Below are 19305 nucleotides of genomic sequence, written 5' to 3'. Positions count from 1 at the left end.
CGGGATGCGATTGTCCCCCATCCCCACTCTGGATCCGCCAGCGGAGTTAAAGAGTAGTGTTAAGCATTAAATATCATCTGTTCGGGTTCTATATGTTTTGTGAGGGGAGTGTCTTTGTACGGAACGCCACTGTGTGGTTTAGATACAATGTGAAAGGCATATGGCAGGCCGGCAAAAGCGCACGTAATGTGTTAGTGTGACTAGCCCTACATGAGCAGTATACGAGTTTGTATGTAGCAGCGACTAGCCCTACATGAGCAGTATACGAGTTTGTATGTAGCATAATACAAACTTCTGAAACTTCCTTATAAACTTTTTTCCCCCTAAAAATTCTTTATATCAATAGTATCGCCTAGATGCAGTGCACATTTAATAATAAGCTTTAATGGTTCAGTTAAAATACTCGGAGAAGTTGATTACTAAACCAAACAGCTACACACAGGAATAAGAAACAAATTGTCAAATAACTATATCTGTGTGATACACAGAATCTAGTTTTAAATTTCTTCATATTATTTTCAGCATTTACCACGAAGAGCTATTGATCTCTACAGTGATACTCAGTTGAACCTACTGTGCCTATACATATATAGATAGATAGATAGATAGATAGATAGATAGATAGATAGATAGATAGATAGATAGATAGATAGATAGATAGATAGATAGATAGATAGATAGATAGATAGATAGATAGATAGATAGATAGATAGATAGATAGATAGATAGATAGATAGATAGATAGATAGATAGATAGATAGATAGATAGATAGATAGATAGATAGATAGATAGATAGATAGATAGATAGATAGATAGATAGATAGATAGATAGATAGATAGATAGATAGATAGATAGATAGATAGATAGATAGATAGATAGATAGATAGATAGATAGATAGATAGATAGATAGATAGATAGATAGATAGATAGATAGATAGATAGATAGATAGATAGATAGATAGATAGATAGATAGATATGCTTGCTAATGTTTCGAAATTGTAACTTAAGATTTTTTACTTAAAGAAGCAGAGGCAGCCTTAGCAGTGCGTGGGGCCCTTAGCGAGTGTCATATCACGGCCACGAATACTTGTAGTAGAGAGGCGCGGTGGGTGACGGGTAAAGCACTTCGAAACCTGGGGAAAACTGGGGGGGGGGTAATTTCGGGATCTTTATGGCTCCCCCGAGTCCCATCATCTCTAGTGGGTACCTGACATTAGCTGGGGAAAAGTAAAGGCGGTTAGCCGTTGTGCTGACCACAGGACACCTTCGTTAACCTTGGGCCTTAGAAACATATGACCTTTACATGATCTGCCTTATAGACCGAATGGGAAGGTGGAACTGGCGGTAACAAAGGTTTTTCTTTATCGCGGGCCCCCCTTAAGGCGCTGGGTGTGGGCGGTTGCCCAACTCACTACATCCCAAGGCCGCCTCTGTTTCACGAAGGACTCAAATGTTTATCTTATGCTGGTACCAAACATAGAAAAGTATTGATTATAATACATATTTCAAATGTCAACTTCAATAATCTACTTGAAACTATCTCTGGCATTTTCCCTTCAGAAATCTGACTCCTGATTAAGGTTTTGTTGATTACACTAAAAAGAAAGCAAGAAAATTACACAGAGGCCATTACCCTTCTTTATTGGAGGCATCCATTTACGACGTCCTCTAAATGTTTTTCATTAACATCTTTATGTTTGCATCCACAGATATTTGCTTTTGACGCAATCTGATGGCAACGATCCTTTCTTTGACTCTACACTTTTATAGCATCTAGTATTCGTAAGACACATTTATTCACAGGTATAAAGGTTATTACTATTACTATTATTATTATTGTTATTGTTATTATTATTATGTTAGAAACGAACGAGTATTCATTCTCTGGCGCTGCCTGGGTCGAGTTTCGTTTTAGGGAAACAAATTTCATCGTACTCTTTTTATCAGTTTCCTCTGAGGAATTTTCTCGTGATGTGGCAGGTCTACAGCAGTACCGCCCTCTGACAGGCAACGAGAATGTTTCTAGGAATGTCAAGGGCTTTGAAGGCATCTGTGAGGTCAGTTGTTTATTAACACCTCGGTTGATATTGTTGATGTGTGTTTTATATAGGTTGCACCAATCGGTGTTTGTTAGTAACATCCCTTGTAACTGTTGTTGTCAACCAATATGGCGTTAGATTAAACAGCTGATTTCATGTCTTATAAGTTATATCCTGAGTCTTCTTATTATTCGTTTATAATAATCAACAGATATAACAATGGGGTATATTGTTGTTTTAGATAACTTCCATAAACGCTAAATCTCCAAGCCTGGGTTCCCATATTTTCGTTGTTTTTCCAACTCAATTTTTCTTAAATTATGAGACAGTGGTACGGCAACGTCAATAATGGAAGCGGCTTTTTCTTTTTGTATCGATGAGCAGCAGATCAGGGCGATTTTTATTTTATTATTATTATTGTTATTAATATTTTTATTTTATTATTATAAATTAGACTTAGATCCTCCCGCGCCGTTCGACGAACTGGGCGGCAAGCTGTCTCAATAAAGATCTGTCACACTGGCAATGTCTGAAGGCTCATTTTAACCTATTTCTCCCTTATGAAGCTGATAATCTTTTGTAAGAATGATTTTGTTCGCTCCCAATAAAGAATGTATGATTAATAGTTAAAGTACAATTTTTATCCACACCCCTAATCCTACCACCCGAAAAAAAATCCTGGTTACGCCCATGTAACAAAAGTATAGAAGATTCTCTGATTATATTATACAGACTTGAAAATGTAAAGACAGTATTCTAATCTAGAATGCTGAATCAAATTAGAGATTGTAAAAAGGTTAAATGGTGTTATGAAGAATGCGAATGTCGTGGAATGCTGGATTCGTGCTTCCTGGAGTACTCTTGACACGTGACAAACATTAATACTACAAACTGACTTAAGCCCGTTTCAGAAGACAAATACAAAATTTATTTGACAACAATAACAATAATACTGCATTTCTTGTTAGTGCTACAAGTCAAGAAATAAACAATCCTATCCGCATAACAGCGGTATCAAAAATATCCAATACGTTAAACTCTACAGAGTAGGCCTATATTACAAATCACGTCCGCATCTCAGCGGGTAACACTGCACAGAATAATCCAGAACAATATAAAATACATGTCTCAAAATGACCACTGGCATCAACTGCCCAAAATTTACTTCGAGTCACAACTCGACTAAAAAGCTACTACTAAAGACATGACTGCCTCGTTCAGAGGATAACACTTGACTGACTGAACTCAAAGTCAACTTTATTCATTCTACTTCCTGTTTTCTACATCAGGAATTCCACGTGTCTTTTAACCTCTTAACATGACGTGAACATTAAATCAGGTAATGTCAACTGAGAATGTGACAAGATATAGTATTGATGTATCTAGTTAGAGATATATTATTGCTATTGTGTATTGATAATTTGTATAATACATATGTATATTGTCACAATTGAATTCTAGCAGTCCAGCTGATGACTTCTTCACAAGACCCTAGTGCTATTAGAGCATGGGTATGGGTTGCCTGAGCTAGCCAGGAAAACCAGTGACTTGGCAGAATTTAGGTCATTGGTTATTATGCATGACTAAATGCATGACGCTTAGGGCGGCGTAGGACGTAATCATCTTCCTATATATATAAGATAAGATAAGACTGAGTGCAAAATATCCCATTTTTTAGTTATTTAACTCTTTACTGAATAGCCAAATATCTTTGGAAAAAGAATTACTAGCTTGTTGGCCTCGCTGGGAGAATTCTAGTTTGACCGTTATAATTTTTCAAAAAGAAATACATTTAAATTTGGCAACAGATCGAGAAAATATTTATCTTGAACGGAGGTCTTTGTGTATTTCCGCATTTAGACATTATTTAATAAATAAATAATAAAGTTTATTAAATTAATGTTCAGGGTCATTATGCGCACAGTCTTCTAAGTCTAGGTCTAAAGGCCTATCATTAGAATAGTATAAATGTGTAATAGATTTATACATTCGCTAAATCTGGATTTTTTTCTCTCGGGGGTCGGAGGCGGGGTACAAAATGTTCCTTTTAAAAAAAATCTAACATTTATTAGTTATTGAGAACAAAAAAACTTATATCACTATATAACATGTAAAGCTCCCCTTTCAGACCTATCAGTTTTGGTCATCTGTTTTTGTGGCCTAAGGTTAACGAAGGTGCCATGTGGCCAGCACAAAGACCAACCACCTATAGCCTACTTTTCCCCAATTAATGTCAGGTACCCATTAGATCTGGACCAGGATTCGAAACCAGGACTCCGGTTCGTAAGCCAAGCGCTTTACCGCTCAGCCACCGCGCCTCCATGTAACTTGTACAAATGAGATATTGTTTGTTTGTTTTTTCAAAGTATTTTTAAAATTGTTTTTCCTTGCAGTACATTTTTTTGGCCAGATAGCCAGTGTTTTTATTGTCTGTGTGTGTTTGTGCGGGAGGGGGTTGCCAGATGGCCAGTGTTTATCTTGTATATGTGTGTTTCTTATGCAAGATGGCCAGAGTTTATCTTTTGTGCGTGTTTTTTTTTTCCAGATGGCAAGTGTTTATCTTTTGTGCGTGTTTATCTTTGCCAGATGGCCAGTGTTTATCGTGTGTGTGTGTGTGTTTCTTTTGCCAGATGGCCAGTGTTTATCTTTTCTGCGTATTTTTCTTTGCCAGATGGCCAGTGTTTATCTTTTGTGCGTATTTTTCTTTGCTAGATGGCCAGTGTTTATCTTGTGCGTGTTTTTATTCTGTTTTTTTTTTTCAGATGGTCAGTGTTTTTCTTTTTCTTTTTTTTAGTTTTGGAACAGAAAAATGAAATCATGTACTTGTATTTCTTCCGTCAGAAAAGTACGTCTACAAATTGTGAAATATTTAAAGATTTGGCGTGGCTCTTTAAATTTGCACTTTTGTTTTCCGATCATCTCTTTCACATGAACAATGGAAAAAAAATGTTTTGACGATATCTGGAATTACCTTAAGGGTTTCCAACAACAAACTTGTTCTACATGCCAATCAGCTAGTTGAGGTTAAATTCACTGTCTGATGTGACAAACGTCTTTACTTGAAATCATTCTTCTTCTTCCTCGTTCTCATTTTCATGTTGGAGCGTTCAGATGACTAGACTAATATACGAGATGAACTGCGCAGTAGTTTCCAAATCAGAGAGCTTTCCATATAGTTTTCTTTCTATTGGGGTGTTTTGGGGCCAGTGTATTATACGGCCCTCATGGTAAGGAGAGCAGTTTTCAAGGACATTGTCAGCATTCTTTGGTGAGACTCCACATGGGCAGATTTCACTGGCTCCAATTTTGAGCTTCCGGTACATATGTTGTCGCATTCTGTTGTTTCCGGTCCTGAGTCGAAAGATTAGGCCTTGATCTTGTCGGGAAAGCTAATAATAGGCATCATCTGTTTTGTGATTCTGATGAGAACTTGTCAATTTCTCATTTATTTTATTCACTATTAGTTTCTTCATTGTTTTCTGGATAGAACGCAATGTATAATAATGAGTTTTGTTCTCCCACATTGGCGAGTGTGTCAGCCTTTTCATTTCCTGCTAGTTTCTATTTTTGCTGGTATCCATTGAATTTTTTTGCTGTTGTTGAGCTTCATAACTGCTGTCCTTGGTCGTTTTATTTAGGAGGAATCAAGAGTTTTCCAAGCTTTGGAGGGTTGTTTTCGTATCGGTTAGAAAGATAATCTTTGCTAGCATGGTATTTGGATTTAAAAGATTTCTGTGATTTTGAAAAAAAATCATATATATATATATATATATATATATATATATATATATATATATATATATATATATATATATATATATATATTTCGAATGCCTTTTAATGTGACTGCATCTTGAATTAATTGAACTGAAATCAACAAATTAACAATTCTTTTGAAATGTTCCAAATGTAAAAGTTTATTATGGCATGCTAACAGTATGTGTGCATTCTTCACATCTTCATACATACGATAGCAGCTGATGAAAGTGGATCATTTCAATGATGAGACTTTCAGAAGACTGTCAATAAATAGATTGAAGCATGAACTTTGTATAACACTCTTAAGAATAACTACATCGTAATTTGAAACCAACTTCATTAATCTAAAAATTAGTTTCTGTATTTAAAAAAAAATATTACCTATATTCTGGCCGGCCAGAAATCTTTTTGTAACTCCTCGGCCCGCTCCTAGAAAAGTTTGTCCGTCACTGGTCTAGATCTATAAGAAAGTTAATTACATGACTGATCCAAACTAATTGATACACCTACACTTAATATAAGCTTTTTTTTAGTATTTTGTTTTTACTTTGCTTGTTGACATGTTCAAGTAAATATAAAATCGCTGTCTCTTTAATGAAATTTAAAAACCATCTTTCACTCATTCTGTTTTTCTACTGAAATGAGAGTGTAGCAACTGCCAATTTTTCTCAACAAATTAGTTTTATTTAAGTTAAGTTGATTTGATTAATTTCTAAATCTAAGTCCAGATGAAGTTACTTTTAGTCTTATTTTATTTCTTTCATGGCATGTCTAAAAGAAAATTGATCTCTGCTGTATCAATCTGCTTCGTAAAAAAAATAGGAAAATTGCAAAGCAAAAACTTAACTGACTAATTTGTAGTGATGGGCAAAAGTTAACTAAAAAGTTGCTAACTTTTAGTTTAACTAAAAAAAATTAGTTAAGGCCAAAGTTTAATTAAAAAAAAAAAGTTTAGTTAAAATCCTAGTTTAATTATTTTTTTTTAGTTACAAACTAAAAAGTTTAATTACAAATTTTACAAACTTTTTTAACATACATACCAATAAATATTTAGATCTATGTAAAATTTGGAGAATATATATAATGGATAATAGAGAGGAGAATAAACTAGAGGGTGCACAGGTCAGTAGAAAGCCTTTTGACCATTACCCGGTCGCTATTCCCGCCAATTCGAGGTAGACTATTTGAAAGGCGAGAAAAAATAAACGTGTTCATTATATTTCTAGCAAGTTTCGCTGCTTGATAAATCCTAATTAATTCCTTGCTTCTATAGATCTACATTTTGCTGCTTTTTATTAAACACCAGTGTGTTCCTGTATTATGGAAATGTCGACTCTTTTTATTTTAAAACTTTTTACTAGATGTCTAGAGTTACAGTCTAGTGGCGTCTAATCTATTATTATTAGTCTATTACTACTATTAGATCTATAGTCATAATAGTCTATATTTAATTATTTTAGTCTCTTAGTTTTAAGTAAGTCTTAGTCGACTTAGTCTTAGATCTAGATGTAAATTTAAAATTATAAGTCAATAATATAAATCTATTAATTGAAATCTATATTACTTTAGTAGACTTTACTTTATTAGACTAGATCTATTAGTTTAGAGATTCTACTATTCTAGAATTAGAGTCTAGATTAGATCTAGATATATTTAGATTACTTATTATACTAAGACCTAAGATGCATAGATGATAGATCTATAATACTAATAATAGTCGTTACTATACTAGATCTAATACTAAATCTAGACTAGATCTACATCTACTTCTATTATAATTATACTTACTTATATCTACTATCTAGATCTATTAGATCTAGATCTACTATTATCTACTAGAGTATATAGATCTAAATACCCATATCTAGTTATAATCATAATTATAATAATCTAAAATCTCTAGATCTAGATCTAGTTACTAAGATATCTACTAGACTCTATCTAGATTTTAGATCTAGTAGTAGGCCTAGTAGTAGTAACTAGTATTTCTTTGATTATTTTTAGATTAAAATATTAATTATTTGATCTAGGCAATCTAGGTCTAGTTAAGTAGCTAGATCTAATTCTACTCAAATTCTAGATCCAGGTTATATTTCTGTCAAAATTTCTGATCATTTCGTTTGTGGAAGATATTAGATCCAGAATATTCTAGAATCTAGAGTTAGTTAGAGTCAACATGCAGTTTTATCATTACTTCTAAAGGTAACTTATATTTGAACTCGGACAATGACTTCTAATTTCTTTCTATAATAGTATCATTCTAGTGATTCTATTAAGATCTACATCTATCCCATAAAGACATTTAAATCTTTAAATCATGTGCACAAATAAATATTTATTACATTTTGCTAAAGAGATTGGTTGTGCTTTATATTTTTCATGTTTGGCTATTTGTCCTTAAAAAAGGTCAAAATAGTTAGTAAAAGTTTAACTAAAGTTTCTTAGTTTAGTTTAACTAATTTTTTCAATTTGTGATTAACTAAAAGTTTAATTACTTTTTTTTAGTTCAAACTTAGTTTTAGTTTAACTAAAAAAAATTAGTTTAGTTCCCATCACTACTAATTTGTTATTCGACTCTGGTTATACAAAATTACAGTTTTCCCTAGCTTAAATCGTGCTAATTAAGTTAAAATTTTAAGTGTTAATTATAGTTGTCTAGCACAACGTGAAACTCTAACGAATATTTTTAATTCTTCTTCGTGTGTTGTTTCTTTCATCTATTTTCAATTACATACAAAAAGGGAAAAGTTATAGGTTAAAAAAGTGTTACCAATCCTTGTTATTGTAAGTCCTGCGGCTTGAATAACATTGATAAGTACGACATTCCCAGCTGTAACAGGACACCAGGACCATGACAACGTGGGTGCCACTGTCTTGCGAGACACCGCCACCGCCGCCAAGATTCAAATCAATTTATTTTTCTTTTTTTTTTTTAAAGACAGAAACGCGACCTACAAACTTTCACTTCTAGAAGCAGAAGTATGATTACAAAAGTTACTCGTTTCAGATTCAGTCTTGGAGATTTATATTTCAAATAAATGAAAATTGTCATTTGATATTTTCTTTCCGTTTTTTTATAGTACGTCAATAGCGCGAATAAATCAAGAAAATCTCGAGCGTCTTTCTAAACGTGTAAAAGACGTCCCGGAACGTTTTAGATGCTAGGATGCTGATTTAGATTAGAAAAACAAACTTGTAGTTTTGATAGTTAGCTTTGCTACACTCTGTGGTTTTATATTAGCTAAAAGGACTTAAAGAATTCAAGTAATTGTTTGTAACATACGGTAGTTCTACAATGCGTCACTGGAATGTCATTAAATCAATTTTAGGTAAGTCATATCTGTTCTTCAGTTATCTAACAACCATTTATACTATTTGAATTCGACTAAGAGCGTTAATTATTGATATTAATATTACCTATTATTAGTTTCATTCATATTGAACCTAACTTAACCCAATGTCCAGTACTGTTAGTGCTTCAGGAAAAACAAAATTTATTGGTGTCCGGATATAACTAGTTTCCTATGAGGAATTTCATTATTACTATTATGTGGAAAACGAACAAATCTTCATTCTCTGGCGCTGCCACGTTCGAGCTTTGCAGAAGTACCTCCCTCTGACAGGCAACGAGAATTTTCTTAATGTTTAGGGCATTGAAGGTATCTGTGAGGTCAGTTGTCATTATCCCCTTGGTTGATATAACAATGGTATATGCTGTTATTTTAGATATCTTCCAATAAACGCTTAATCTCCAAGCCTAGGTTCCCATATTTTGTTTTTCCATTTCATTTAAATTTAACAGTATCCGCTGAGAAATGTTCTGGTGATGCGGTCGGTCTGTAGCAGTTACCGCCCTCTGACAGGCAACGAGAAACTTCTTAGGGATATTAGGTCCTTGAATGTGTCTGTGAGATCAGTTGTCACTACCCCATTCGGTAGCTATAACAACAGGGTTCTCACTCTCTTTCCGTCTCTCAATTATCTTTATCTTACTTGTTTTCTACACTTCTCTCTTATCCTCTTCTCTTTCTTCTCTCTCTCTCTCTCTCTCGTTCGATCTTTCCCCTCTCACAACAAGAGTCAGACCTAAAATAACAAATAATCATCATTTTGTATTGTTTTGTATTGTTTTGTTTTGATTTGATTTTTTTTTTTGAAAGAATGCGAAAAAACATCTGTAAATAATAAAGAAAATATATTTAAAAAAAAAAAAATCAACTTATGTTGAGTGAAGGGAGAGCACCGATTAATCGCTGCCATATCGCTAAGCATGGCAAGGTTTACCTTCCCTATGTTTTAAACTTTATATATATAAAAAAAAAAACTTAAATTAATTGTTTACGACCAAATTTTTGATTGGTTCATGTGTTGTCATCGACAATGAATAGGCCTAATTGTGTAAAAATTTCAATTTGATCTGAGAATGAGAAGAGTGAGAAAAAACGTGTACAAGTTTTTGACTAGGCAGACAGTAGTAGTAAGTTCAAGTACAGTTTGTAATTAGATATATAGCCCTGCAACTATAATCCTCCTCTTATAATTGAACTTGAACTTATAACATTCAGATTAAAACTACTGACCAAAATATGCAAAAATGCTGTCCCCAAAATTTTACCTAAATCTCCCTACAATATAGCTCTTCAAAAATGTTTGTATAACGCAGTAGGCACCAATGACCTCCTTCAGATTTAAAGATAATTTACTTTTTAGTCCAAACCTTTCGCAGGACGAAGGGTTTGAACTCGGGAGCATCAAGCAGCCAAACAATAGTCCAGCGCGCACACCGCACGACCAGCCAACCACTTCTGTCTTTTTTTTTTTTTTAGAAAGTACACAAACACAGGGTTACAAGGGTAAATTTAGGTTTGAACAAGTGCTTCATGTTCCTGACTTAACTAACCAGAAAACTAAAACGAGTCGAGTCTACAGCCACACGAGGACAACAGTGGACGTCTGCCATGTTCAAGTGTTTAATAGTACGGTATCAGTCTAGCCCAGGACAACGAAAGGGAGATAAAGATGTATTGTCTTTACGTCATGCGCTATAAATAGCTCGTTAGTCTTCGTGTTTTTGCATCACTTTATTTTAAAAGGTAATTCTATTGATTTCTTATTTAATTATAAGAATTCATATGGATAAAAAAATGTGCTGATACTATGTTAATATTTTTAACAGTTCTCACTGTTTTCACACGCACACACACACATATAAAGACTGAGATTTTTTTCTCTTACACATAATTAAAACGTCATATACATTGAAACAGAAAACGTCTGGCTTTTTCTATGACCTTTTTTTTTTTATTTCAATAAACTTTTGTTTCTAAATGTGGCTCAACAAAAATGACAGAGACTTTGGCAGTCAGTTACACAGATCGGTCTCAAACAAGAGAAGACATATTACACTACTTGAAAAATAAATTTAAGCTACAAATATATTAATAACTTAACTTTAAGATAGAAGCTTAGGGGGGGGGGGCTTTTAACCCCACGTTACCCTACTATTTGCCTATTTACAAAGTTGATATTAACTCTCTCTGCCCGTCTGCCTGTCTGGGTGGATTCTTTTACACGTATTTTGTTCCACTTTCGCAACAAGTTGAAATTTTGCACAATTATCGATGACAATTATACATGAATCAATCAAATTGCAATGCTAATCTCTAGTCATTAGCATCCTATTAAGTGCATGTTGGGTTCTGGACACAGGACTTTTGTCTGGAAGTCATTCTACTCTTTTGAAGATTGCAATGAAAATGAAAGTAATTAATGCAAGAGTACTTGTCCATTTATATATTTAAAAATATCTGTCCCTTTTTATATAATGAACTATACATATCGGAGGAGCTCGGCTTCCTAACCGAAGGGTACCGGGTTCCAATCATGGTAAAGACTTAGATATTTTTAATTTCGTAATCATTAGGGATCCTCTGAGTCCACCTATCTCTAATGGGTACCCGACATATCGTTTGAGGGAAAACGTGAAGACGGCTTGACACTCTCGTTAACCGTGGGCCACAGATACAAATAACCTTTATGAAATGTGCAACATGGTAGCGTGATCTGAAGGGAGAACTATACATAATGTTATAACCCCGCCATGCACGCCGCCGTTCAAGATAGTGCAGAAGGTGCGCACTACTGGAAACTAGACAGAGACGGATGTTGACAAACGATTTCCGCCAAGTCAAGAGCCGAAGTGAAAAGACTGTGTTAAAGATGTTGTTTTGTGTACTTGTGATGTCCTGTGAATAAACATCCTTGCCTCCTTGAGTTGCCTCCCTTAAGTTATTACAACATTATTCAATTATAAAGAACATTGTGTATAGGATTAGCTAATTAACACTGACCTAATCACAATTTTCAAAAATTTTTTCCCTTCTACAAAAAATACATTGATCTAAAGACATGATTCTCCGAAATTCCTTGAAAAAATATTCGGTGAGGTGGGGAGGGGGGCGATTGCCTTTACTGCCCTCCCCACTCTTTTCCACTCAGTTGGGGGGGGACGTTCCTATTTTATGGAGAAATCATAGTTTGTGAACAATATTAGTTGAATATCTATATAATATAATATACTGATATTATAATAAAAATAATAATAATAATCTTTATTGTCCGTAAGGAAATTTGTCTAACAATTTGTGCATTCTACCAAACAAAATATTGTAACTATAAAAAAAAATTTACATTCACACCTGACTCACTCATAATTTACATGTGAAATGTTTATATTAGATTGTTTCTATTTAATGATTTGATTGCCAGGTGAACAAAGGAGTGTTTGTGTCTGTTTGTCTTTGCTATCGGTGTCTTATATCTCTTTGTGATGGTAAAGTCACAAAATCTTGACCCAAAGGGGGATTTTTTATTTCTAGAATCTTTTTAGCTTTTTTTATGGATGTTATTCTCAAACAGCTGTCCAAATGTTGTTGTTGTTTTTTTTGCCCATTACTTTACCAGCAGCATTTAGGATTCTATGCAGTTTATTATTATTTTTAATGTACAGATTGCCTGAGACTTGAAACCTGAGACCCTATAGAAAGACAAATAACAAATTCTTCTAATCCTCTAATCTAATTACAAAATATGAATACAGCCGAATCCATATTAAAATTACTTTACAATATGAAATAATACTCACCCTAAACAGGGGTCAAATAATCCTTCAAGAATATATACCAAGGCCAACGATAAGGCTATCCAATAACGAAGACACGTGGAGAATTCAAAAACTCAAAAGATACAGCCTGACTCTACAGCACAAGATGGAGGGAATGTACCAAACAACCAAGAAGAAAAATTTGACGTCATAAGAAAATTTACAACGAAGCGCAAGGGGAGAACACTAATGCTGCACAACAAATAAAATAGCGCAAATGACGTCATCGACTATTGATGAAAGCGGTGCTATTAGATTGTGAACATTTTTACTAAAGGCCTACAACTAAATAAATAGTTGTGACACTCCCCCCCCTCATTAGCATAAATTTTTAAAAAAGTAGAGAGAATTAATCTTTTCACTCTACCGCCCCCTCCCCTTTCCAGACATAACATGGCGTTGTAAAAGAGAATAGTCAAATATAGCGACAGAGTTTCTGTAATTACACATGCATTTATCATAATTATTTTAAGAAAGACTTTATTTTGAAAAATTTAGAATTCATACGAAAATTTTCAGTATAAGAGTAACTACTGAAATGAGTTCTAAACCCAAATGCCATTTTCCTAGTCACCTTTTTCAAACCTTTACTTCATTTGATATTTTTCTATTGTATAAATAAATTTGGGACTATAACTCACAATTTAGAAAATTTAGAGAACGCGCGATTATGCATAGGGTTAGTGTTTACTGAGTGATAGAGTTAGGGTTTGAAAAAAAATCGCCCCCCCCCCCCCAACTCAAAAGTTTTGGATCCTCTAGTGATACACGCTGATATTACACACACTTGATTGTGATAACAAATGATGTTAAGCGTTATTTCATCAATTAAGTAATTTAAAACAATAAGGTAAATAAAAGTTTAAAAAAGTTTAAAAAAAAAAATTGATAGGAATAAAGGTATAATATTTGGCAGTTTGCAAAATATTCAGTAACTTTATCTATTTTCAAGACATATAATTATCCGGCTCCAGCCATAACAAGCTGCGCCCGGATGTCCAAAAGTGCTATCAAAAAAATTACCAAAAAATAAATTTTTAAAGCTTTCGAAAAAAGTGTAGTGGCCTCAATAAAATCCTGCCCCGGGACCCCACTTCTTAAATCCGTCCCTGGCACTAAGAGAGTCTTCCCTCAACAGTTTAAACGAGTAGTAAGGAGTAAAGGAAAGATAACTCTGCGGATAGTCCATGAGAAAACAAGAGAAGGGGGGGGGGGGAGAGAACACGTAGTCACAAAATAGCATGGCAGGACCTTTGCAATATCACTCTTTTTTTTATTTCTACCTCACGTTAAAAAAAAAGCTACTCTGTAGTAACTATCGAAGCGATAGAGCATGCTCAAGAGTTTGGACACAATGGAAAGATCACGCTTTTATTTTTGCAACTCGGACGCAGGAAGTTATCCTAGGTAATTTAAGAATGAAAAAAAAAAGACAATTTTCGTCTGTATATTTCAGGAGATTATGAGTTTTCAAAAGATTTTAATAATTTCCGGATATTTCCATGACTTTTTCGTATATTTTGCAATTTCAGGAGATTCCCAGGACCTCCTGTTAAATCGACAGGAGGCCGCAGGAAATCTGTTATAATTTATAAAATGGTTTAATTTAATAATTTATACACCTAAAAATAGCGCGGGTCCTTTAAAAGTGCTGGGCCCACTGCGGTCGCATAGGTTGCAGTGGCCTAAGGTTGGCTCTGCAAAATAGCGGCGTATGGTACGCCGCCTGTCGACTAGTATAATAATAATAAGGCTCGTTTTCAAGTCCAAAGATTTAAAAGTGCAGTATAGTCATTAGATTTGAACTAATCGGATCTAGTTTTCACAAAGCTTATATCATCTCACTTGGTCTGTCTGGTCAAAAGTTTATACATGTTACTTCTCCCACACCACAATCTCGCATCAAGCTGAAATATTTCACAATTATATCTTATACCTGACAAAATAGTCAATTTAAAAAAAAATAACCAAATAGTTTATTAAGTATTTGTAATGCATTATTTTTTTTAGTATCTCGAACAAACGAAAGAAATTGTACTTGACTGCTATTTTGGTGTAAGTTAAATTAGTTCCCTTTACACTTTAGAGAGAAAAGTTTGAAACTAACTAGAGGTAACTTTAAAACTATATTAGCACTTCCCTGGCACAGTGGTCGGTGCATAGACTTAAGACGGCTTAACAATCGAGTTCGAACTCAGGTCATTTAACTTTGTTTAAATAGACGCTTTAAAAAAAAGCCATCACAGTATCTTCTTATCTTATCTAATACAGACGTTACTTCAAAAAAGAAGATGATTACGTCCTACGCGTCATGCATTTAGTCATGCATAATTAACCAATGACTTAAATTCAGCCAAGTCACTGGTTTTCCTGGCTAGCTCAGGCAACCCATTCCATGCTCTAATAGCACTAGGGAAGAAGGAGTGTTTGTACAAATTTGTCCTAGCATATGGGACGAGGAATGTGCCTTTATCTTTGTGTCTTTCAGAGTATTTTATTAAATTTTGTTTTTGTATTTCAAGATTATGGTTCAGTGTTTTATGTATGATTGCTACTTTACTTTTGAGCCTTCTGTCCTGAAGGCTTTCTAAATTTAGTGATTGTACTAAAGGTGTTACTCCAGTCAAGTGTGAATATTCGTTTGTTATGAATCTCACTGCTCTATTTTGTGTCTGTTCCAGTTTCTTAATGTTTTCTTGAGTTGAGGGGTCCCAAACGGAGGATGCATATTCTATTATTGGCCTAACCAAGGTTAAATAACATTTTAGTTTTATGTTCTTATTTGATTTATAGAAATTTCTTTTAATAAATCCTAATGCTTTGTTTGATTTTTTTTGTAGTTTCATCAATATGTGGATTCCATGACAGTTTTTCATTTATTATAACACCTAGGTATTTTGCGTTTTTAGTCTGTGTTACTGGTTTGCCATGAATAAGATAAGTGGAATTAATTTGTTTTAGTTTTTTTGTTACTCTTAACAACTAACATTTTTCTGGGTGGAAAGACATGCTCCAATTTGATTCCCATTTCTGTAATTCATCTAATTCTCTTTGTAAAATATCTGTGTCTTGTGTTGTTTTTATTGTTCTATATATTATGCAATCGTCTGCAAATAATTTGACTTTTGTTCCTGAAGTAATGCAATTTGGTGAATCATTTATGTAAATTAAAAATAGTAGTGGACCCAAGACTGTTCCTTGAGGTACACCTGAGTTTACTGTTATCGATGTTGATTTAGAGCCATTTATTATTACAGTTTGTTCTCTCCCTATCAGAAAATCTTTAATCCACTGATGCAGTAACATGAGATACCCCCCTTTCCCCATCCCCTTCCCTACTAGTTCAGACAAGTAAAAGGATCATAGTTTTGAGAAAGCTTAAGGATGAAATTGCGCTTAACAAAACGATTGGTTAACATATTTGTAATTGCACAGATTCGCTAATGTTAGTCTATATCAGTGGTCTTCAACCTTTTTTGTTTCAAAAATCCGCCAGCGCCCCCCTCTCTAAGAAAAATACAAATAAAGAAGCGGGAGAAGGCCAATTTGAATACAATGTCATGTATTCATTAACTTTCACGCTACCAATAATAGATCGTTAATTTTATAACCATGATAAAAAGGATGTCAAATAGCTTATTTGGTGACATACAAAAATGAATCTCATTTTCATGACTTTCTTTCAAATATTTTGAATAGTCCCTTTTTAAGTTATTGAACTATTTTTAGGTTTAACTGACAATTAAGTTTCATTTTTTAGTATAAATATATTATTGCTGAAGTCACTAAAAAAATGAAATTAACCTAATGGGAACCGCGTGCCTCATGCAGTCTGGCAATGTTAGAAATGTCAAGCTTTAAATTAGCCAAAGTAAGGCGAAGATCTTTTTCTATTTGCTACATCCAGTCTATTTATTTGCTTAATCATTAAGTATGTTACGCACTGAATCAAGTTCAACTACGAATGTTGATGGAAAAGCTAAAGATAATTCCATTTTCAACCACAATTCTTTTGTCAACAAAAACGTTATGCGAGATTGTAAACCCTTTAAAACAGATTTAATATATCAGTAAAAGAGAAAATGATTTAATCAATTTGTGTTTATCACTGTGTATATAGTCGGAGGTTGGTTTTATTAATTTGCGTTAAATGCCCTCCAAGTAAAACAAATAATGAGTCTTTATGTTTCTGAATTAAATCCTAAATTGCATCAAAGAGCTTAACAAAACGAGCAATACAGCTCCCTTTCGAAATACAGCAAAACTAAGTGTATAATAAGATTTTAATATATTGCTCACCATTTGGTTCACAAAACTCTGGAAAGATGCGCTTATCTTCAGAATGGGTATTTATTTTATTTACAATTTTGATCATTAGATTCAACTAGAAATGAAAATGTGGGCTACATTTTTAACAAGGTGTTGCGTTTGTTTCACAACTTACAAAGTGAATAGTGGATAGATCTGGATTGTCTTTATTCTATATTACTTATGAAGCCTTTGTGGCGTCCAACCATTGATGATTCCCCATATATATATATTTACATAAAACACAAATTTGAAATAATATTTCACCACTAACCAAACAATATTAATTTTAGTTTTAATCAATTTTCAAACAACATCATCTTAAGTTTTTCTTCTGTGTTTGTTATTTTTTTGATTTTTGGAAAATAAGCTATGCAATTTTCTAAGTCGCCACTAAAACATATTCATTCTGCTTTGCTGTTTTTCTTTTAAATATGGTTTAAATAGTAGAAATATTTTTTAATTGTTCATGAATATTCTTAATTTTTAGCGGCCTCCGAAAGGGGAAAAGTCGCTATAAGTTTTGTGTGGCTTGTATGTCCGTCTGTCCGTCCATTCGTCCGTCCCGTGTAGATCTCGGAACTAGAAGAGAAAATGAAAATCGTACATCATGATATTTTAGATAATTCAAAGTTCTGATGCAACGGCTACTTTTTTTCTTTTCTGAAAGCGAAAAGTCTAATTTTTTAAATCAATTATTCAAGCAGTTTTTTCATAAAAATACACCATTTTTACAACTATTCACTATTAATAGTAACAAACACTGGAGGCTTTTTAGGGAGCTGACAAAGTACTATTATTTTAACACATTTATGCAAATGGTTTTAGATTTTTGATCAAAAAAGTTTATTTTTTACAATTGTATTGCTAAGTTATGTAAGTTCTGTCATTCTAAATACTACATTTACAAAAAAATGTTTACTTTTTTTTAAGAGAAAAAATCTATTTACTATGCAAATAAGGTGGACATAATTTAAAACAACAATTAATAAGTAGTTTTACATATTATCGCGTGAACTGTAGCATTGTATTTTACTTGAGGCTTTCAATAAGAGATTGACCGACCCTTTACAAATCAATAAGATCAATTAGATAATCATTATAAGACATTCCGATTATAGCAACAGAGTAAGAATTTGAACATAGAAAAAGGCGATTACTGAACTCAATTTCTAACGTTGTTTTTGATTATAATTAATACGTGTTTGTTTTACGACTTCTTTGATCTGACCCCGGTCTCTGAAAAGAGGTAGAATTAGGTCACAGTATTGATTCGTGAAATGAGAATTAGTTCATCTTTTAAGTAATAATAATAAACAATACTAATAATTGTTTTGCGTGTAATTTTCCAGTTCTACTTTTGGCTGTTCTTGCATTGGTCAACTGCTGCACGTGTCCGTCATGTAACCAAAAGAATGAAGTCCAGCGATGTCAGTGTTGTGTATACCGCCAGCTTGGGAAGAGGTCCAGCAATGCGAATGACCTGTACCGGTACGCTAGATCTCCGATAAACTCTGGTGATGACAAGTTCCTGTACGAAAACCTGCCCGACGACATGGACCTTTTCTTGAATGCACTAGACATCGGATTATCAGACAGGAAGAAACACCCGATCTTGTAGCCTGGTACCTCTAAAAAGAGTGTTAGCTTTAAAAGGCAGGGAAAGGAAGCCCATCCAACTGACATACTCAAACCCGTCCAAGGAGTTATTATTTGGAAATACATATGTCAGATTTCTTAGGCGATAAATATAATATGAGATTTTACTAGCAATGCAATTATGTTCAGCTTTCCATTAAAAATTATGTTTTGTTATTTAATAAAATATTCGTTAGAATTGTGTGTATTCAAATTATACGTATGTAGATAATAACAGGTCTTAGAAAAGACCAATATTGGAGTATATATGCACCTAGTAAGGCCTATCCTGAGGCCTTAAATAAAATATTAGGCCTACCATCGAAAGTTAAAACTTATACATTGATAATTGAAGAAGACGAACATAAGGTACCACTGATCTCCTCATCTTTGCG

The 19305-nt window shown here is 33.6% G+C and overlaps 1 protein-coding gene across 1 annotated transcript; it reads left to right on the top strand.

The window, feature by feature from the left end:
• Positions 1–8610: 8610 nt before the first annotated feature.
• On the top strand, positions 8611–19077 carry LOC106078039 (uncharacterized). The gene is made up of 2 exons (XM_013238779.2): positions 8611–9131; positions 18625–19077. The coding sequence occupies exons 1-2, from the start codon at positions 9098–9100 to the stop codon at positions 18891–18893; spliced, it is 303 nt and encodes a 100-aa protein (XP_013094233.2). The 5' UTR covers positions 8611–9097; the 3' UTR covers positions 18894–19077.
• The last annotated feature ends 228 nt before the right edge of the window (positions 19078–19305 follow it).

Source organism: Biomphalaria glabrata, chromosome 11 (genome assembly GCF_947242115.1).
Source record: "Biomphalaria glabrata chromosome 11, xgBioGlab47.1, whole genome shotgun sequence".
NCBI lineage: Eukaryota > Metazoa > Mollusca > Gastropoda > Planorbidae > Biomphalaria > Biomphalaria glabrata.
The sequence above is the reverse complement of the archived record's forward strand: the minus strand, read 5'-3'. Positions and strand labels throughout refer to the sequence as shown.

Bases quoted from the DNA above. Each gene is read 5' to 3' on its own strand.
- LOC106078039 (XM_013238779.2), top strand. From the start codon at position 9,098: ATGCGTCACTGGAATGTCATTAAATCAATTTTAG. The intron at 9,132-18,624 runs GTAAGTCATATC...GTAATTTTCCAG, and splicing joins TGTCATTAAATCAATTTTAG to TTCTACTTTTGGCTGTTCTT.